The sequence below is a fragment of the Geospiza fortis genome, unplaced genomic scaffold (genome assembly GCF_000277835.1).
Source record: "Geospiza fortis unplaced genomic scaffold, GeoFor_1.0 scaffold237, whole genome shotgun sequence".
Taxonomy (NCBI): domain Eukaryota; kingdom Metazoa; phylum Chordata; class Aves; order Passeriformes; family Thraupidae; genus Geospiza; species Geospiza fortis.
This window is the reverse complement of record NW_005054319.1, coordinates 4,549,396-4,572,034: the sequence shown is the minus strand read 5'-3', so window position 1 is coordinate 4,572,034 and position 22,639 is coordinate 4,549,396. Positions and strand designations below refer to the sequence as shown.

Genomic DNA, 22,639 nt, shown 5'->3' with positions numbered 1-22,639 from the left:
TGAACGCCCTACTAAAATGACACCCCTGTTGATACTGGAGTGATCTAATTATTTTACAAAACCATCATTCAAAGGCTTTAACTCATGTCTTGAGGGCTCACCAGAAGTGAAATATGAAATGCCTTTGAATATTTTAACCTTGAGGACTGAAGTATTTCCATTACATCCTCTTGCAAGCCAGTGGAGGAACAGGAAGCTAACTGCATTCGAGTATCTGTGAAGGGCTTTTTAATTACCTCATTTATCTTACAGGCAGGCATATCCAAACTATGCCTTACTTCAGATAAATGAATTGACCAGCGCTACTGTAGAATTCTTTGCAGTTCCAATACCATGTGCTGCCACCTCTTTTCAGAAGCACCTTCTTGGATACAGTAGAATCTATTACTCTACTGGTGTAGAAGGCTATATATTGTAAATATTTTTACCATATTAGGGCAAAATCTACAAGAAAATGTTAGCTTCTGAGGTTCCTCCTATTATTAACAGGGAAAAAGGAAGTAAACAGAGATCAATCCAGAAAAAGAAGTCATTATTCACAGACAGTATGTCCTTACCTGTAACATCGATCTGTCAGTGGGGTTATAACCAGACGTTGTGAATTGCCCAGATACTCATAACCATATTTCATTTCTGTTGTGATCATTCTCACTGTCACATCATTCTCTGTCCAGTAATATCTCAGCTGAGAAATCCACTGGAAGTCATTCAGATCCGTGACTTTGTCTTCAACCAATTTTGAGACCACATCACGAGCTGCAGAGTAGGACACAGACTGTTTAAAAAATCGACTCTTCTGCTGAGGTAGTTTATTTAACTTACAAGTAAAATAACATTTACTTAGAGCTATGTAAGAGTAATTCAACATTTAGAGGCTGGTTTTCATGTTAGAGAGGAATTTGCAATTGTTTTGCATAGGGAATCAGTTTAATTGTAACTAGATTCCAGTGTCTGTTCTAAGTAGATGGAAGACCCTTGTGCAGTACTGAACAACCCTCATTTGCACAAAGAGCTGAGCAATAACTCTGTAAAGGCTGATTCAAGTTAGAGAAAGCATTTTAGGTGCCTCTCTCCAAAATCCACCCAGGTACTGACAGCAGCACTGGCCCAGCTGCCCCAGGGGAGCAGCAGCTGCACATTACCATGCACATCAATGACAATGAGAGCCCCCAGGGTCAGCCGGGCTCCACTGGACAGCTTTCCTCTCACCAACTCAACGATGTCCTTGATCTGGACATTGCTCTTCTCCAAGAAATCCTGCCACAGAAACAAACACAGCCATTAATGGGATGCTGGAGCCAGCAGTTCCTAAGCTCCTGTGGGTGCAATCATTGGAGACAGCCCCTCTAACAAAACATATTAATGGTAGTCTGGGCACCACACAAATATTTTAAATTCTCTTTGGTATACTGGCATTTTTATTTTAATGTAAACACTTCAAAAATATTTATGGCAGATAAAGAAGAAGGCCTATCTTTCTTCCTAATGGAAGTGACAAAACTCTACAATGGGAGAGGAGCAGATATTCTTTGTTTAGCTTCCCCCACACAAGGAAGGACAGGCATATGGGACCAAGTCCATTAGCAACATGGTTTAGCTGGCTCTACTTTAAATTGGTGTTGGACTACATGATGTCCAGAGGTCCCTTATATTCTGTGATTCGTTGTTCTGTGATTCCTTCTCATTTTTCTTCAGCTATGGATTATTCAGGATACTTTCTCTGAAAGTAATAAACATTTTAGTTCTGTCTGGATATATTGAATAAGATCTTCAACTGGTGTTAAACAATGCAGGCAAGTTAAAGCTAAGATATTCAGTAAGGATACAGAAACAAAAAGGCATTATTATTACTACTTAAAGGCATTAAGTAGTATTTGATGTAAAGTTTATTAATACTTTTCTATTTCAACATCTAAAAAGCAGCCCAAACGTTCTGTTGACAGACTTAATCTCCAAATAAATCTTCATCCACTCAGCTTAAATAGGATCACAGAAAAGCCCATTGAATTAAACAGAGATTATTTCCACTGCTTGAGCATGTGTTTGAGTAAAGTCTCAGTGAAGTGATAGTTAAAACTGCTATAGTGACAGAGGCACTATGAACACGTAAGAAAAGTTTCTTGCATGAAATAAAAAATTTGGCTGCTGCACCTTCCTCACCAGGAGAGTCAAGCAATAACCAGAGAAATCAGTGGTGACCTTATCCCTCTCTACAACTCCCTGAAAAGAGGTTGGAGCCAGGTGAGGGCTGGGCTCCCAGGTAACAAGTGACAGGACAAGGGCACATAGTCTTAAGCTGTGCCAGGGGAAGTTTAGATTGAATATTAGCAAGAATTTCTGCACAGAAAGAGTGATTAGACCTTGGAAGGGGCTGCCCAAGATGGTGATGGAGTCACTGTCCCTGGAGGTGTTTAAGGAGACTGGACATGGAATCAGTGCCTGGGTCTGGTTGACAAGGTTGTGCTGGGTCATGGGCTGGACTCGATAGGCTCCGAGGTCTTTTCCAACCTCATTGATTTTGTGATTCTCTGAAATAACTGCACCCACCTGTAAAGAGAGACTTCTGACTGCATGTTTCTCTGAGGCTTCCCATGTAGAGAAAGGAATTAGAAATAAAAATACATAGCGTTTAACAATGGCCTGTCACTTTTTGTTTGACACTTCAATTCACACCAGTATCACTCATAAATGAAGTAATACAATTTCCTTCAGTAGGAATTCTCCTGATATACACCAAAGTAAATGGGAACAAACCTCTGCTAAGACCCAATGCAAAAGGAAAAACAAAATAAAGCACTGCATGAGTAAATTGCAGTATCTTGTTGAGGATCTTCTTTGCTAGAAGGAGCTTTTAATTAATTAATCAGAGTTCAGCACCTAGAAATAGAAAGTTAGAAGAAAATCTTACTTGTAAAGCTTTTTTTCTTATAGCTTCAGACACTTCTTCTGTCCAGTAAATGGATGAAACACAAATACCTTAAACCAAAAGATCAATTTCAGACACAAGAAGTCATATGAACACATTAGATTATGGCACTGACAACAATTACTTTCCTCAGACGTCTTTTGTCTCATGCTGCAAATAAATTAGAACAGCATCTAAAGCTTTAATACTTTTTCTCCCTGAAACTTCAGGACTAAAACTTCAAATTGGTACTATTGCACAAGAAGAGCTGGATTCCACTTAGCTTCAAACAAGTTTCCTTGGTTAAGAATTTGAGCAATCTATTCATGTATATTTGTTTGTGAAATCTACCTCATACCATAGTTTAAGAATAATTACCTGGCTATATCCTTTTATGCCATCGTGAAGAACTTGTCTGACACTGGCCAACATCATTTCTTCTACTTGCAGAAGCCATTTTTCTACCATGCCCTTCAAGAAAGAAAAAGAGTTAAGAGTTAATACACATTTCCTGGTTGTATTCTTCTTCAATGACAAATTATTTGAAATGTGTTAGGCTTAACTATGCTTTCTTCATATCTGGGAGTTGTATATAAAATAAATAAAGGTTGAAATTACCCAAAATATGACTGGTAGTATTGTAGTTTACACTGTCTCAAGGCAGGTATATAAAGACAACGCAGTAAAGAAACTGGATATGTTTCATATAAGCTTAAACAAAAAACACAGATTGCATCATCAGCTAAGCCTGCTCATTTCAACCCAGGGCATGCTTTGCTCCTACAGGATTAAGGGAAAAGAGTGTCTGTAACTTACAACATGCTCCATCTTTCAGAGGAATTTACTGCAAACTGGTATGTCTTACTCATTTTTGTAGGAAATCCTTTTTATTCTAGAATACCAGTCTGCACTCTCACTTCCTAAACTCCTTTCATGATGTGATCCCAAATGGTTTAAACCTAATTCCCTCAAAAACATGCACTTTATCTGATGTATTATGTATTAATCTAATTTCATATAGTAAAATTAAAAAAAACATTTACATTTGCTCTCACTGGATAGATTTTATCTATGAAAGGAACTATTTCTTTCTCTGAACTGATCATGCCTATGATCTCCAGATCTTCTGTGAACTCCAGTTTAGCAATTCCTTCAAAACACTTCTTTAGATGTGGTTGTACTCGAAGTGGATCCTTTGTTTCAGACAGTATTTCAAGCAGCTCATCGTTAGACAGGAAAAAGAATCTGCCAGAAAAATACAATTACTTTCCAATCATGAAAATTTCCATTAATAATCTACTCATACAATTGGTTTTATTGTTGCTTAAGATACTAGTGTATCAGAAAGGAAATTATTATCTCAAATCCCTTTCCTTAAGCAATTTTTAACATTATAAAACTCATCACATCTCTTTTTTCAGAATTTCAATGCAAAGGAAGAATAAGGGTTCTCAAACTCGGGAGGGAAGACCAGATGGCTCCAGCCAGCCATTAAGTACCCTGTAAAAACCCTGAATCCTGCTCCTCATGATCATGAACAACTCCCACACATCACACACCTCTAAAGAGGGTGGGGCAGGGACATAATTGCATATCAGCCATGGGAAGGCTCCTTCAAAAATACCCTGCAGGTAATAATGCCTTTCTAATCCAAGTTTACATTGTGATAGACAGATTGTGCCTCCCCATCCCCGCCTGTTCTGGCATTTCACAACTGAGGAAAATGAGTTATGTCTAGAGATGAGAACACCTTTTCATTTTTTGCTGCATGTGACCGTGTCCCACATATGTTTATAAAATGAGACTTTTAAGTTCAGTAGAAATGGTTTGAAAGAGCTTACAGCTTCTCGTTCCTAACTTGGGCCTGTTTCATCAATTTACCTTGGGAAAAATAATCTTTTCGACTCCAGGTAGGTATTCAGCCCCTTTTGAATGTCCTCTAAGAGAGTATTTGCTTCCTGAAGTCTGTCTAACATCTTGGGTTGTTCAGTTGCTACAAGTACCTTTGTGTCTTTCACCTTTATAAAAACAAACACATAGCAGAAACTGCTAAAAATTGCAATAAGTTTTACATTAAAATCGTCAGCATCAATCACATATACTGCAGGAGGCTAAAATGCTGTAATTCTTCTCTATAGTGTGCTTTCATGGTATTAAATATGTTTGCATTATTGGATAGTTTTGCTTTTCAGACTGTCAATTTTACCTACTTGAAATTCATAGACATTAATGAAGGAAATATCAACAAATAAGATCTTAAGCTCTTGCTCCTATGTCTTGAGCTTGCTACATAGTTTTCCACTCACAAATAAGTTTTACCAGAGACACAGCACATGACAATTATTTCCTGTCCTCTCTTTCTGATAACACTCCTCTTCAGAGGGCTCTATTCCAGTACAGCCTCATCATTCTCATAGTCTGAGCTGTTGGACAGGTCTCAACTCCTCCTTAGCTACACTGATTATTTCAACACCTTTACCATACAACCACACACTCCCAGAGTTTTTGACAAACATTTCAGCTTACACCACCACTGTCTGGCCTCTTACTCAATTTCTTATTTACAGGAATTGATCAGGTTACCAAATTGCACTTCCTCTTCCCATTATCTTAACCTGACACATTACTGCGACAGTCCATATTCACTAAATTTTTTAATAACCATGCTGTCACAATTAGAGAACAATCACTTGAAAAAAAAATCCATTTAGTTTCTCCAAAAGTGTGTACACCCTGTAAGTCTAATGCAAACTCTCACTGTATCCAGACAAAGCTTTGTACCTTGTCAGTGAAGTCCTAACCACATCCTGAAAGCACAAATCATTCACCTTTCTAGCTAATTCTGACCATTTAGCCATAAGAAAGCTAAACCATTTAGAATTCATTTTCTTTGAGCTATGATTCACCCTTCAACACTCAGTCTTTACAGAAATCTCAATGCAATAATTATGTAATCTACAATTTCACTGCAAGACTAGAATTTGTTGGACTTCAGTAAAGGATTTTCCACTCCAAATACCCAACAGCAGAAAAGAACAGTGTATGCCCATGATATTAATAATCACGTTACCAGGTGTGCATAAAAATGCACAATTCATGAAATGTTAGCACTTACCACTTCTGTCATAATATTTTTCCAGTATGAATCCACAATCTTAAACTTTCTGCCCTCTTCAGGCATTTGAGCTATAATGTCTTCTGAACTAAAAATTGGTTCCAAATACAACCATGTTGCCTGACATTTTAACCAGCTATCTATAATATCTTGCATTAAACACAGCTTATCTTTCCAAGCCTGCAATGAAAACATTTAGTAGTTAAGCAAAATTACAACAAGAAAAAAACAAAAAATATGAATATGTATTCTTAGTTAACTGTCTAATGTCTTATCATGTCAAAATACCCTGAAGCACTTGAGGAAAGCTTATTATGAGACATGCAAGCTCAGTCAAACTGGCTTTTCCTTACCAGACATTCATCTTCTATTGGTTTGATGAAGGGAGAGCCACACACTGTCTGAGTCTTGACAATATGATCATCCAACAAAAGCTGGATGTCATCCACTGCCGACAGGATGCTGGTGTCCTGTGAACACATCACATTTTGGTAAGTCAGATGGCAGTCACTGTATTTCACCACTCATCCTGCTTCCCCCTACTCTATCACATGAAGATATCAAATGGAATCTCTTCTGTACACCTCTGTTTCAAAGGTCCAGACAGAGATTGTTTTGTGATAGGAAGCTGGTGCCTTCTGACTCAATCTTTTGCACTGTGACTCTTCTTTCTTCTGGGCAAGTTAAATTTTTGCTACTGTCCAGCTTTCCATACAATGCTGGGGAAGTCCTCAGGCTCACAGATTTGTTAGGATGAGCATGTGAGATCACAAACTCTCCAGATACTTAAGTCCACATAAAAGGACTTATAATAATGGAGACATTTGCTCAGCTGCGGGCTAAGATACAACTTTCCATTGGACCACAATGAATAAGCAGCAACATCCCTCTAATATTTCTCAATTGGTATTCAGAATCAAAGTAATTCTTTTCAGATATATATATATATTGATTTAGTGTTTACTTACAGTATCCCTGTACTTGGCCAAACCAAAGTGCACGTTGACCCATTCTGATTTCATTTTCTCTATTGATTTCTCTAAGGAATACTCCTTACTGGCAGCTGCTCCAACAGGTTCTATTCTAAATTGAAATGAAACACACATTTGAAATGTTTTTGTAACATAGCTGAAGATCAAAAAAAAAGCAGTTGTATGTAGAGCTGCATACCAGACTACCTTTCATAATAATTTCTTAATAATATCATAGAATCTTTCTTTAAGGAATATTTTTCCACTTTCAGCTTCACCAAGTTAGAGATATTGACATTAATTGGAAGACAAATACAGACAGAAAATTCTGAATGAGCAAACTAAGTGATTTAGGAATACAAGTGGATTTTTATGCCTTTGTGCTACAAGAACAACTGACAGTTCATACCTTGATAAATATAGCTGATTTTACAGCATGTTCTAACAGCACACAAAACCCCAAACGAACTAAAATTTGGTATCTGAGCTATGAAATACAATGTCTAAAAAATGACACTAGATTAAACTTCTTACTCTTCAATAAATTTTGAGAGTCCACGGTCCAACATGTATTTAAGGTTAGTATTTTCATCCGGTTTGATCTCACATCCTACAATTTTACCGATCTGAAAATAAAGTAAGAAACAAGTCTATTATCAAGATGCCTTTTGGTAAAATACTTTCAAACAGCAAGCAACAAATTCCAACCAAGTATTAGTCCAACACCCTAATTTGCTTTTCTACCATAAATTATTAATTTAAAGAAGCTTTTGCCTGTGATGTTACAAATTTCAAAACTGGATCTATCATGTCACAGGAGAAAAGATATTGGACTGACAGTTTCTATGGAAGAATATTTCCCCAGCTAAAGCAGAGTTTAAAGTACCTGTTCCCAGTGTCTCTCCTTCATTCCACGATTGCAGACAACGGACAGGACAGGAAGATGCTGTTTAAATTTATCAAGCTTGAATTTCATGGATTCTGCCATGCGCCTGGGCACAGGCACATCCGGGAAGCTCTTACAGAGCTTGTACATGGTCCTCCACATATTTCCAATCTCTTCAGTAACTTCATCAGCATTCAATTGCAGAAGAGGTCCTGAATACAGCAGCATAAAAAAAGCACAGCAGGCACTTCAGCACAAGGAGATTGCCAGGGTAGTTTAATTACAGCTATTTTTCCTCATTGTCCTTTAACTGGAAATCAACTGTGTTACAAAAAATTACCTTAATGCAAAATCCAAGTCAGTAACTCTATTTCACACTGCTTAACAGCATTTATCCCTTTAAAATTATTTTCTCATGACTAATCAACCCTCTCAGCTTCTACTTAACTAACTGCAAATAACATGTTTCTTCAAATGAACATCAAAGCCTCACCATTCATCCATTCCTCAGATTTGATATGGAAAGCATATGCTGTTACCCAAAGCTGCTCATAAGGTTCTTTGGTTGTAATTATAGATTGCAAGAGAGGAAATTGACTCTTCTCCTGCCCAAGCAAATCTTCTTCATAATTAATACCCTTTAGGGGGAAAAAGAAAAGTGTGTTATTCCCATCAAAAATTCCTACTGTTGTTTAAACTTCTGAACAGACAATACACAATTATTTGACATGTCACAGATCTGTTGATATAGGCCTGTGGATTTTAGGTGCATAAAGTAACAGTGTTCTTGAAAATTCCCCTGGTCCTTTCACAGAATCATAGAGGTATTTTCCAACCTAAACCCTTCTAAGATCAAGTCCAATGGTTAACTCAGTATTTGAGGGTATCTTTTACTACTCAAATAAATTTTAAAATCCAAATCCATTTTAAAATAAGATAATGAACTATGTAATTCAGTGAAAACAAGGCTCACAAGTTTCCAATCCACAGTGAAATCTAAATGTAAGCCCCTCAGCTAGAGAGGCTTTTAGGATTTTTTTAAACTTGTGATTAGGTTTTTTTCTTTTACAGAATTATCTCAGAGCTCCCATAAAAACAGGTGTTAATTGCTGTATTTATTCATGGTAAGACATTGTCTTCATCCAAAAGATTTTATAGTAAAAGTCAATGTGCAAATATTTAGATTTTTAAAAAGTATTGTCATCTTCATTTTACAAGTAGGGACGCGAAGCACAGAGAAATGCTGTCTGAAATGTAGACACTGAATTCAGATTGAGTCCTGAGTCTGTGCTTTTATAATGCTAACAGGCCTTTCATAAAACTTGTAAACATACAATATGAGCTGCAGGCAGAAAAAACATAAAGATTCATGTTCCAAGATGGTATTTAAATTCATATATTGACTGAGCTAATTGTCATGTCATTTAAATTGTGTGGATACACCTCTCATTGCAATCATGTATTAAGAAACTTAGGTAGATCAGAACAACTGATTAAGCCCATAACAGCATATCCATGCTGTAAACTCACACTAATTAAATATACTAGATGCATTTAAATCAGATTAATAGTGTTAATGTGTAGGACTACCAGTTTATTTAAATTCTAAACTCAATAAATTGGTTCCATTTTTTTCTTTTGAGTGGGACTTAATTAAAATCTTGACCCTTATGACTCCATATATGGAGAAATTTCATTCTCTCACTGTGATTTAGAAGATTAATTAAGCCTCACAATGCCTGTGATATCTCTCAAAGACAACCCTTCTAATTTCCCAGCAGAGTCACAGCTGAGACAAACTGTTCAACTTAGGATGATGCAGTAAATTGAAGAGCCCTAAATAAAATCTAGACATCTTGCTCTCCTGTTTGTTTTTTAGCATTTGAAATTCATGTTATGTGTTAAAATGTATATTTAATGCCTATCGGCGTTAAATGGAAATTATACAAACAGTTGAAATATATTTGGGTTTAATTAGAGAACAAGCAGAGGGGCTGAAAACACAGCTCCAGTGCACAAACCATGATTCAGGAAAAATGCCAGCTCCCTTACATTCTCTGCCAACATTGCCAGATCTCTAGATAGCATCTTGGTACTACTGACTGCTTGGAAACACTGAAATTCATTATTTTAATTTTTAAAATTCCCTGAAATACTTTTTCCCAAAATTTGCTCTTCAACTTAGTAGTTGGGACGAACCAGCATATAGGCACATGAAGATATTTGCCACATCTTGGTGAATTTGGAAATTTTAAAGCCATCTTAACAATATATGGCCAGAACACTGAAAAAAAATCAGGGCAGAAAGCAAACTTTTGCTCATCCAGCACATTCTAACCCACTCCATACTCAATTAATAAATACTAACCTCAAATTCTGCTAGAGCATCAGCTATATTCTTATTTAACTTTTCCAACTTCTCAGTATTCTTCCTCAATTCTTCTGCAGTCACAATATCTCCTCGCTTTTTGAAGCTTTCTAATTCTTTATTATAAACTTCAAGAGTTTCCTTAAACTGAGAACACCTAAGATAAAGATAGCTAAGGTAATATGATGTTGTATTTCATTCCTTTTCAGGCTTCATTTATTTTATTAATTACAACAGGCATTGTCACATGAAATCTGATTCAATACTAGTGAAAACACATATGCCAGTGAAAGCTCACTAATCACTTATATCAATACTATGCAGTTCACAGGATTAGAATTCAAGGCTCATTTTCAACCCTCACAATTGATTTACTTTACTTATATTTGCTACCTCTACTACCTGGAGAAAAGAAAGGAAGAGTGAAAACAATGTAACAAAACTATGTGTAGTGCTGTACTAATCAACATACAATATAACAATATAAAATTATGAATATTCTGGACCAATCCTCCATTCCTCCTTTCAGATCTGTTTAAGTGTAGGGATACTCGAATCCACCCTTACCAATAGTATTTTTCAGAAATCTCCATAATACTACAAGCTAGATTTATTCCTTACTTTCTCAGGTGCCTTCTAAGTTTTCTTTCTTTGAAATTATCTCCCTTCTACTCATACTGAGATTTTTTTTTCTTTAAAAATACCCAGTGAAAAAAAAATTACTTAACACCATACCTTTCAAACAATGCCCTCTCCACCTCAATTCTCCTGTCAGTCAACTTGTTTTTACTGCTTTCAAATATTTTCTTTATCTCATCAAGCCAAAGGAAAACTGTGCTGTTCAGGTTTATGTCCTCATCTAAAATAAAAAATATAGTCACCTTTAAGAAAATACCTTTTAACCAATGATTTTATAGAATGGTTATTATATAATAGAATGGCTGCTAACAAGCAAAACAGTTAAACCATGTTTAGGAATAAGCAGAGAAACTGGTGGGTGGATTATCTTTACTGCAAAGAAACTCTTCCCTAAAACAAGTCTGATTGACAGCAAAACTGTAAAATCAAGTTAAGAATGTGAAATTATCTAAATAAGATGTTAGCTAGGCAGAGACAGTTAGTAGCACCAGCTATTCCAGAATATCAATTCCATTCAGGTATTCCAGAATATCAATTCCATTCAACTACACACAGAGAGACCACTCCTAACTAAATGTGTATTATACCTACATAGGATGAATAAATGTTTAAACCATTTCTAGTCCCCAATTTGTAAATGCTGAATTATTCACAAAAGCTAGAGCATCACAACTACAAGATGAGCACACATCTCCATATTTGTTTGCTCAGTGCACTTAGGTCATTATAACTAATGTAGGACACATGTTTATAAACCCAGCTACAGAGAAAATGTAATTATGAAATACTGAATTGCAAACACTCCAGTCCAAAATGTAACAGAAAATTGTCCTGGCTTCCATAGGCATTCTAATTTTCATCACAAATGAAGTCTAATAAACATGAAATATCCTTGTTATTTCTAGCATTGTCTGATCCAAGGTGTATTCTGCTTAAGGAAACAGTATTGTCCTGACACTAAAATAGGTTTGCATTCATTTAACTGCTCTCCCTTTTTAGGTGCAGCAAACAGACTGCATCTGTGAATTACATTTTTGCTTTGGATAAAAGCACAAACTAAAAGTAACTTCTCCAGATGTATCTTCAGTCTAAGAAAACAGCCTTCATATTAGCTAAGAACAGCAAACCATGACAGCAAAGCAACTAAAGGCCTGTTCTGATCTAATCCTCAGCTGCAGAGATGCAAGTTCTTACACTTTCTATATGCTGTCATAGAGCCTTTGGCATGTGGCTTTTTGGATAGCTTTTATGTGGAGAATTTTTATTTAATTACACAGAGGTGTAACATCATTTGGCCAGATTACATAACAATGACCTGATAATACCTAAAACAGGTTAAAAAGCTCTGTCTGTGCTGTGTGCCATTCCTCTACCTGCACTGGTACACTTTGGCCTCTATTGAATTCTTTTTATTTCCTTTCTATCTCTTTTGGAACTTTCCATTAGCATCCTAGAAGATGCAATATTTAGGCATGCAAAGCCCATTATTTATATATAAATATTTTCATATGGAAATTTTATATTTTGTAGTTAGACATACCAGAGAGATCAGCATAGTCCATGAGGATTTGCAGCCTTTGTGCTGCTTTTTCGAGATCCTTTTTCAGTTTTACAACAGTAACATCACTGGATTTCTTTAAGAATGCTTCATATTCCACTAGCTGTTCAGTGCTCTGAGGCACCTCACTCATTCTCTTTGCAATAAAGTTAAAGTCATCACAAATTCTTCAACAAAAAAGAGAACAGACATATCACTGGGATTGTAAATGAAGAGAGACGCAAGATCTAGTAAAATGATTTTGTCTTTGAAAAAAAAATAGATTTCTTCATACATTGAACTTTTTTTTTTTCCTGTGAGTTCTATCCAAAGTTCCCTGTTTAGCCTGGCTGCCCATCTTGCACTTGTCTGGTCAGCACTGAAAACCTCAGCAGATGAGTAAAGGTATCTCATATACATACAGATATACAGCATCAAGGCAGGCAGACACCAAGAACCATCCATGCAAACAGGTACCTTTGATTCAACTGCCTATTTTCCATCACTTCAAATTCAATCAATGTGTCTTTGAGATTCTGGGTCCGATTGCAGAGTTCCTCATTCAGTTGTAGAGCATCCAGACAGAACATGGCCAGAGGAACAGTGATATCCATAGAAGCAATCTCTCCTTTCAGTTTTGTGAAGCTGTCAATCTTCTAAGAACAGAATATAATAAATCTGTTATTTTTCCTGAAAGTCTATAGCTGAAAACTCTGACACAACGAATAGTTTCCATCCAACAAACTGGATCATTTACTCTAAACAGAAGAAGGAAAAGTCATTTTTATCTTTCCAGAGACCTGCTCTTATCCACAGATTCCAGGGCTGAAAGCTTTGCACAGTAATTTGCCATAGTAGGGAAGACCACAAGCTGCCTAGGGAAGCATTTAGCCATATGCTAACTCTGGGATGCAAAGGGAAGAATAGACACGGCTGACTGAGGAAAAGACATTTAAAAGACAAGCAAGCTGCAGATTGACCAAATACTCTGGACAGCCTTTCTGCTAAGAAAGAACAACAAAACTGACAGAAGAAGGTTATAAAGAAGCCTCCTCCTACACTTGCACAGCAGCCATAAAGTCAGGGGCTATGTAAATTGAGCACTCCCTAGTATTCCCAAGGGTGAAATAAGTGATTTGTTCTTGAGGCAATAAGTTAGGAAGTCATGTGTGATGTTTTAGCAGCTGTAATGACGTGCTGCACTTGTCAGGAACACATTACCTCAGTTAAAGCATCTAAAGAAGGAACTTTTTCCAAAAATTTTGAGACATCTTGCCGTGATTTGTTGTTCAAAAGATTGCTGTACTTCTTGTACACATTTAAATACCTTAAACACAGAAGACCACAAAAACAAACATAAGTTTCTGCTGCAAAGTTTCTCTATAGAAAGAAACAAATACACTCAAACTGTCTATTTAGTCAAATGGACAGTGCTATGAAACTGAGGGTTTGAAAGAGCAATGGAGTCACCAGCCAAAACTTACTTCTGTGGACCAACTATGTTGCTTTCAAAGATCTTTTCAAGTTTGTTTATATACTCTAAAAACAATGACTCTTGTGGTTTGACTGTATTAAGAGTGAGATCACCTCTTCGTAATTCCGGAAATAGAATTTTCTCTACCTAAAGGAAATCATTACAAATACTGTTACAAGACACAGAATAGCAAAATTTAAAAAAAGTATTCTATTTCCCATTCCCCTATCACATTAAAAGAATCACTATTTAGTAAAAATAGTCCAATGTGAAAATGCTCTGATCCATAATTAACACATGGTTACTCAGTGTGAAAACTATATGAAAATCAAATCAGTGCTTTAATATAACTTGAATCTGAAAAATATCTTCTATAAACAAAAAGATTGCACAGTTCATGATTCACAATCCTCATCTTTATCTTCTCTTTGTCAGTCTTCAGCCTCATTCATAACTTTTTATATGAACGATAGTTGTTATTAATATTGTATTTTGTATGCAGCTATAACTTATCCAGCACCTTTGGGAGCTCCTCAGAACTCTGCAGGATCTTCTGGAAGCAGTGACTGATTAAATCCCAACATGCTCCCAAAGGTGGCTCAAAGACAATATCAGGCTCTTTCACACGGAGCTTGACTATGAGTATCTGAGATAGGAAGAACTGCATTCCTTGATATGGTTCTTTAAAGTCATTGCCATCCTTAGGGAAAAGAAGGAAAAATTTACAGAACAAGGAAGTAAGCTATAGGAATAAAAATTTTTAAACCGTTCAAACTCCCCAAATATCCTTATTACACAATAACAATGGGATTATCTTCCCTGATATTTATACAAAACCTGATGTTTCAAACAAGATCCTATGTTGCTGACTCCTAAATGATTCTATAAAAGCTAGAATTAAGAAACTGGATTTAAGCCTAATTGCCTTTTCTCTTAAGTAGCAGAAGTACATCACTATTATCATACAGAACAACATTTATTTTAAAAAAGGAATCTATAATATCTATCAGAAATAAATTGTAGAATCTAGTTTTAATTGCCTTTAACTGTATGGTCAGTAAGAAGTGCACTACCCCCAAATTGCCTATACAATAATGGAGTCCTAATCCATGACTAGATTCTTATTGCAGGTGTTATAATAAGCAAAAAAATAAAAAAAAAAAAAAAGCAACAAAACAAAACAAATAGAAGAGCCCACCCAAACCAACCCACCAGATGAAACCAAAAAAAAATTTAAAACCTCAACCATCAGCCACACAATCATCATCCAGATGCACAGCTTAGTGGGCAGGCTTAGTGCAAGGTCTGATAGTAAATTGCATCAAGTGATTGATTCAATTGATCCTCTGCAATCCAGTATTTAACCCACCATATTTATTCATTTTGTCTTATCAAGGTAGGTCCTGGGTGATCCTATATTTAAAAAACTAATTTCATCAAACAAGCAACTTTTTAGGCAAAACAGTGGTAAGAACTCCTGTGGTGTAATGGTTACTGTTATAATTCTGTGCATTACTTGAAATAATATAGGGCACTCACAGGGTATAGACAGGGACAGCACATCCATAAATCACCTCTGCAAAGGATTACACACGTGACTGTGCACACTTTTGTCTTCAAAGGGAATTGTTTCTGTGCTTTCAGAGAAATACTGTAACTGGTTAAGACCAAGAAAATTAAACTAAAAAAACTCTAAACTAAACTAAAATAAATGCACACTCACTCTAGACTGAGCTGAAATCTTCTACCAACTCTTACTTGTGACCCTAGACCTGCCAGAGTGATCATTCAAGTCAGCAGTTCTTGACTGTGCAAAATATCCACTGAGTATATACAAGCCTTTGAAGGATACAACCATTTTTTTATGGAGGCAAGAGCTATTTGGGACATTTTAGCCTTCAAAGAGCACTAGATTTTATGGCTATATGAATTACCTCCATGTAAGACAGAAAACAATATATATATATATAAAAGCACATACCTTGTGGATCATAAAAAATGCAAGAAGATCTTCTAATGACTTAATAACCATCTCACGCAATTGTAATGACATTAGAGCTGCCACAGAGCTAAAATAGCTTTCAACTTTCTTAGAGGAATCAGAGTCCCTTTGAGGAGCAAAATGAAGCCACATATGTCTCTTATCAATAAAAATAGATGCACAAGTTGGAATCCACCTACAATGAAATAATACAAAATTTTTAAAGGCTTGTTAGTCTTACTTTGCTCCTTGCAATGAAATCTAAACTCAGAAATTACCCAAAGAATGAGTAAAATCCAAAGGGCTGGAAGAGAATTGATAATTAGATATCAAACAAAACTATACCTTCCAGGACTTAGAGGAAATCTGAGTTTTAAAGCTAAGGATGCTTGTTATAATGGACCACTATGATTAGTTTAAATTAATAGTAATAGACAAAACAATAGTAAATTATATTGTTTTATTAGTTATGAAAAAATATTCAATTATTAGCATTAAATGAGAAACAAGTTTGTAAGATATCTCAGGCAGCAGAATACAAATACTTTCCATCATGTGTCTCATATATTCTCTTTCTTAAATTGACTGATTTCCGTAATTAAAAAAAAAAAGATTTTCCATCACCATTTTTACAGATATAGACTCCACTCCTCGCATGGTCAGAAACCTTCTGAATTCCAGTCTCCATTTATTCATAGTTTATTACTATTTATTCTTGCACAAGCACTCTTGCAGTTCCAAAGGCTCTGACAGTGTCTCAGTGTTTATTCCTCTGAGGGCTATTCCCCCCTTTGCTTTGGCAGCCTTGTGGCTGGGACTGCTGCCATCTCTGTCTAAGATCTGTTTTAAAAACAGGCCTTGATGTAGGTCAGACCCTGAGATATTCTATTTATCTACAGCTACCAGGGCTGGCACTGACTTGTGCTGAAGGATATCCCGAGCTTCCAGGCAGTGCCTCCGAACGATGTCCTCAAACTCCGCGGGCAGCAGCGGCAGGCGGCCACAAAGCACCTCTGCAGTGCGAACAAACCGCAGGTGGCTGTACCTAGGAGAGGGGAACACAGAGGAGATCCTCAGGGAATACTGTTTAAAAAAAAAACATCCATGAAATATAGTCTGGAAGGCCTCAAGTGTGTTATAAACACTAAAAATGTAATTTCATTTATAAGTATCACTCCATCGCCAAGCCATCCAACAAGTGCATTTCTGATTGGGTTTTTCTATCAATAAACATAAAGGGTTTCACAAACTTTAGTTGTACTTGCTGTATCTAAAACTCTTAATTCTTTGCTAAAATTGCCTTCTCCTTTTCCTAGATTCATTAGTGTATCCATTCCTTAAAGAACATACAGAATGAAACCTACTGCTTCTATTCCGTATTATTAAGTAGCTATCCTGACTACTCTATGGGGAAAAAAAATGAAATTTCAGCAGCATGGCAAATATCACAGTATGTAACATACAAGCTTAAATTCCTGCAAATGTTTCTTAAATGCAAAAACAGCTCTCAGAATTACTAATTACCATAATATCTTGCTAAGATAACACATCTCAATTTTTAAGTGTCCCCGGGGCAAATTCAACTACAAACATTTGAAAGATATTCAATTTTAAGAATTAATTTTGTTCATAACAGCAACCATGATGAGAATTCCAAATCAACATTTACTTGAGCACTGGATCTTAATTTAGGCATAGCATCTTTTAACAAAGGGGATGATCTTTTCATATCATATAACACATGTTCATTCAGTGATTGCAGGAAACAATCATTTTATGCTGAAATTCTTAAAGGCTCAAAAAACAAGAACTATTTAGAAAATAGACATATTTTACCACTTTCTATCTTGTGGCTCCCCCAGGATTCTCTGTAGAGAAGTCAGCAGATGCACTCTAACCAAATCATTAAATAAAAACATGCTACATTTCATTAAGGTCCTATGAACAAGCCATCTTACTGAGAAAGCCAGAGCTCTTGCAAAGTGGGCATCATTGAATTCACTATGAACAGATTGCTTTCATTCCAACTTTTTGATTCTTTGTAAGAGCTGTGCCATGGGACTGGTGCACAGACAATTCTCCGGGGAAAAGGGCGTGGGGTGCTTTGAATAGAAAGTCTCTTCCTCTCAGCTGGATCCAATAAGATATAATCAACTAGAACAAATCATATATATCATGGTTAGACTGCATATATAGCCAAAACCTACATTCAAAACCACTGTATCTTCGTAGTTCAGGAAGAAGTAGAATTCTGCACATTTAAAACTAACATAGTCATATAGTTATATAATCACAAATTTAACTAAAATTGGTCCTGATTCTAAAAACAGGAGACAGGAGAAACAATTTTTCATTCCATCTCTCCACCTGATGGGATGTAAGGTTTCATAAATAGATATTTGTTGAAATTGTTGAATGCTGTATAGCATGATCACAGGTTATTTTCCCTCAGAGATCTACTGTAGTTCTACTGATCCCAAAGGAATTCTAAGATTCCCAAAGGAATGCTAAGAATAGAAGGAGATTCATTTTCAAAGTGCAGTAAATGTCTACATAGTTGGAACTGCTCAGAGATTGTGAGTCTTACCAATGGCTTTCATGATGCTGATACGATAATCTTTCCTAATCTCTCCTTTCAAACGTGCCAGGAATTTCTCCGGCTCTGGGCCAGGAAAAACGTGAGTTGGAAAGTGTTTTAAAATTTTATTCACCACTTCCTTATCCTGAGGTGCCAGCATGTCTTCTCGCACTCCATTATGTATGTAGTGACAGTACCGCTAAAAAATGTTTAAAAGATTACGCTTATTGTATGAATTTTGTGACAGATAATTAATTACTACAAAGTATTTTTAGCTTTTTCTATCACTTTTCTGTAATTGAAAGGTGTTTGAATAGAATGGATTTGGGGTATCTACCTATGCTCCTTTTAAAGCACTGACATCTTTTACAATACTTCCACTGGTGTTGATGCAAGCACATAGACCACTGGAACTCAGTTCAGCATATTAAATTACTGATCAAAAAAGTACTAGAGAACATGAGAGGTTAAGAATTTGGGAAGATACTTAACTCGCAAAGCCTTTACAACAAAAATCAGGGTAGCTACAAACAAATGAAAGAGTTGACAATATTTAACAGCAGTTTGCTATACTGAGTATTTACATCTCCTAATCCTCATGTACTGCCTGCTTTTCTGAGCTTCCCTTTAGTAAACAGTTTCTAGATATCTTTCAGATGATTACTGCTGCTACTTTCATCTTAAAAAGAAATTATATAAATACCTCTAAATCATCACTTGAAGGTATCTTTTCTCGCTTACTTATCTCCTTCTCATGTAAATCCATGAGAGCAAATTGTTCTTCTGGGGTCAGTGGCTGGTTGTTTGTATAATTTATGACATGCAGCTCTGGTGTATGAGCAGGTACACTCAGTGAAATGCGACTCACATTCTTTAACAAAGAACTTTTGAAAAAAAGAATACAAGTTCAGTGAATAAAGAAGCAGTAATGTATGACACAGATTATATAAACCACTTGTGCCACACTGAGGACAAGTATGACCTATGGAAGTATTTCAATTATTCAATAAAAAACTCTCATTAAAATTGCATAATCCAATATACTACTTTAATATAAAGGATGCAAGCATGCAAACCTTACAACTGCCCAGTATCACTCAGACAGGCAGTATTTTATGAGCAGTTCTATCAGAGTCAAACCTACTAGGACAGTTATTTAGGTTACCCAATATCATAATGTATTTTCATGTGATTATCTTATTAAAATCGTATGACTCAAAAGCCAGTCTTGATGCACATACATTTTTTGTAGGGCCTTACATTCTCATGCTTGGATGCTTAACACAGCATTCAGTAAAAAGAAATATTAAATCACAACTGAAACCAGATTTACTGTAATAATTTGTATCTTTAAACCATTACAATACATTACCTGTCAGAACTCCATCGCCTCTTTTTCCCTGCAGCTTTAAATCTCAGTTAAGAAAAATCACATACAGACATCTTTTTCAAATAAATATTTCATATTGGTGAAAAACAGAGCTAAGATAATTAATCACATAATGAAATAAGAAAAAAATACAATGTCACAGAGAAGCACTGTATGTGATTATTTGGAGGGATGAACCTAACTAGTAAATGTGAAACATTTATTGAAGTTATGCATGTACTGGCAAATTTGTCTATACTGACTCTGAACATATAAACAGATTCAAATATGGATACACAGTGAAGGCTGTGTTATTTCTATCATTGAAAAGGACTTCATTTTTTTTATATTTTTTAATTTTAAATCCCGTGCAGTAGGAGTGTAGTTATTAGCTATGGAGTCACTGGGACTTCGGTAGTGCGGCTGTTCTTTGAAGGGAGCTGCCAAAGTCCATGATGACTCCTGCATCAAAGGAGGATAACGGGCCTTCTGAAGGACAAGCTGAAATTGGAAAAAAAAAAGGCAAAAGTTTTACAAAGCACAGTAATTTAAAAAGCCTTCTTAGGGCTAGAACAGGATTAAACACCAATTAGTACAAAAAGCAAATACATAGGTCAGACCATCCATCCATTTTTAGATCACTGTGCTCTCCACATGAATAAGGATAATTTTACAGAACACTTCAGTTGTACTCAGGGTTTGGTGGTTTTTTTTGCATAATCAAGGTATTTTTTTATAAATAAGAGAAGATGGTACATGATCTAGTTCTTTCTACTCCCCCACATCTCTATCTTGCTTCTTTTCTTCTCCTTATATTTGCTTAGATTTAGAAAATTCCTATACCTTAGGCCTTTGTTAATTACTTATCCACTTTGAACACTCAATCCTTGTAATAGCTGAAGAATAGTACAAGTTAACAAATTCAGCTCTTGTCATTCTTTCACATCACAGTAAGGATTTGTAATAGGTTTCTTTTGTCTGTTCATTCCATGTTTTCTGAGGTGACTTATTGATGGGCTTTTCATCAGTCCTGATGCCTGAACTTTACCAAGATAGCTCACAGGCAAGTGGGATGCATGCCTCAAAATATCCTCAGAGATAAAAGTACAGGAGATACAATGAATATACTTGGAATCATTGGTTCATTAAGGCTGGAAAAGATCTCCAAGGCCATCAAGTTCAACCTTTGACCTAGTACCACCATGCCCACTAAACCCCATTGGAAGAAATGGGAATTTGCCAGCAGATGGAATGTGTACATACCCTGGCAGCAGGGGAGAGAGCACATACCTCATACAAGTCTGCAGGTGCATCTGAAGCAGAAGCAGAAGCAGGTGTAGGTGTGCGCTGGAACGATAATTTCACCGACTGCTTTCGACGACTCATATTGCACATGGAATTGTTTTCTGACTAGACAGAAATGAAAAGCAACCTCAAAGACGTTTATGAAATACTCTGTTTCAAAAAAGATTCATGAAGAAGGAACAGAGTTCTTCAGTTTTCATCAAAACTTACAAATGGCAACTTTTTGAATTTTAAGGAAACAGCCATTCTTTGTGGTGGGTTCCTCATCAAAACATGTTTTTTGCAGTCATTTTATAAAACTTCTAAACACTAGCAAATGCCAGTTTAAAAAAAATCTTATTTTTATATCCCTGAAAACGACTTAAAATCAGTTAAATACTTTACATCATACTAAAAACTCCACATGGAATTTGTAATGGTATAAACTCTGGACATTAGAATATTAAATCCTACCCGACTGACAAATTGACAGTGAAACAGTCCAAGTTGTGTGAACTGTATTACTGGGGAGGTGAAAAAACCCCTCTAGATTTTTTTAATGTCTACAAGGAGCCAATTATAGAAGAAGCTATTACCAGGATGCTGCTGGGAGAAAAAATTGCTCACAAGTACTCTGCAAAGTGTTGTACTACAAATGTCAGGATATCTGACATGTTTTAGGATTATGTTTCACCTCTTCAAGGTGACAATACTTTGACATGGCCTCCAGGATGTCATACAAAGTTCTGTCAGGATATATTCACAAAATTATTAAACCTCACAGTGTTTAAGATGCTTTTGGATGGCAACCTTCCTCAGTATAGGCCAAAGCCTCACCCATAGTCTGCTCTGAGTTTCCTAAATCAAACTTGTTTAGGAGATTCACAAAGAACAATTTCCTGAACACATAGTGACACTGAGAAAAAGGAGGTGGAAGTGTGTTGTATGTGAGCACCAGTGAGTTAAATCACCATGGAAAAGGAAGTTATTACCCAATACAATTATGTTTGAATAAGATAATCTTTTTTTTACATAATTTTAACACACTTTCAGCAAATGGTTATTGCTTTCTGAGGTATCACTGAAAAACGAGGCTGCTGGAACGTAGTTTCTATCAGACAAAATTGTGTCCTCTTCAAAGTAGAGCCCATTTAGAAATAAAATTTGAGAAAGGACTGATTTGATTTACCTCTTTGGTATTCCTCAGCATGCCTGCACACACACAGAAATAAAGACATTATCACTGCCAGACATAACTCATTAAAGAGAGCAAGAATTCCTCTTGATTAATGACTAAAGGATTGGGCCTTAGGGTACTTTAAAAATGAATAAATGATACAGTTCATTAGGATATCCATTCATTCATTCTTAAAGGTAGAAGAGTCATTAAAAAAGCCATCGTTCATCCTAAAACAACTCCTGACTTATATGCCAAGTAACATTTCAAACTCCTAATATTTGAACAAAGAAATCCTTAATAAAAAGTACGTTATAAAGGATTAAGTCCAAAGAATATTTAACAAGAACATTTG

General features: G+C 36.0%; 1 protein-coding gene across 1 annotated transcript in view; it reads right to left on the bottom strand.

The window, feature by feature from the left end:
* DNAH3 (dynein axonemal heavy chain 3) overlaps positions 1-22,317 on the bottom strand; it is a 53,919-nt gene extending 31,602 nt beyond the window's left edge. The window contains exons 1-29 of the mRNA XM_005420389.3: positions 22,297-22,317; positions 21,114-21,233; positions 20,120-20,324; positions 19,827-19,860; positions 19,158-19,338; positions 18,464-18,653; positions 17,835-18,030; positions 16,796-16,921; positions 15,877-16,072; positions 14,416-14,595; positions 13,906-14,042; positions 13,643-13,748; positions 12,899-13,077; positions 12,425-12,609; positions 10,981-11,104; positions 10,246-10,402; positions 8,371-8,515; positions 7,878-8,089; positions 7,526-7,617; positions 6,989-7,103; positions 6,374-6,490; positions 6,021-6,200; positions 4,787-4,923; positions 3,949-4,150; positions 3,257-3,376; positions 3,197-3,203; positions 2,909-2,976; positions 1,143-1,257; positions 558-756 (exon numbers count right to left, since the gene is read on the bottom strand). Coding sequence (XP_005420446.3) covers positions 558-756; positions 1,143-1,257; positions 2,909-2,976; positions 3,197-3,203; positions 3,257-3,376; positions 3,949-4,150; positions 4,787-4,923; positions 6,021-6,200; positions 6,374-6,490; positions 6,989-7,103; positions 7,526-7,617; positions 7,878-8,089; positions 8,371-8,515; positions 10,246-10,402; positions 10,981-11,104; positions 12,425-12,609; positions 12,899-13,077; positions 13,643-13,748; positions 13,906-14,042; positions 14,416-14,595; positions 15,877-16,072; positions 16,796-16,921; positions 17,835-18,030; positions 18,464-18,653; positions 19,158-19,338; positions 19,827-19,860; positions 20,120-20,324; positions 21,114-21,233; positions 22,297-22,317 — 4,046 coding nt within the window. The remainder of the gene's footprint in view (positions 1-557; positions 757-1,142; positions 1,258-2,908; positions 2,977-3,196; positions 3,204-3,256; positions 3,377-3,948; positions 4,151-4,786; positions 4,924-6,020; positions 6,201-6,373; positions 6,491-6,988; positions 7,104-7,525; positions 7,618-7,877; positions 8,090-8,370; positions 8,516-10,245; positions 10,403-10,980; positions 11,105-12,424; positions 12,610-12,898; positions 13,078-13,642; positions 13,749-13,905; positions 14,043-14,415; positions 14,596-15,876; positions 16,073-16,795; positions 16,922-17,834; positions 18,031-18,463; positions 18,654-19,157; positions 19,339-19,826; positions 19,861-20,119; positions 20,325-21,113; positions 21,234-22,296) is intronic.
* Between the last annotated feature and the right edge of the window lie 322 nt (positions 22,318-22,639).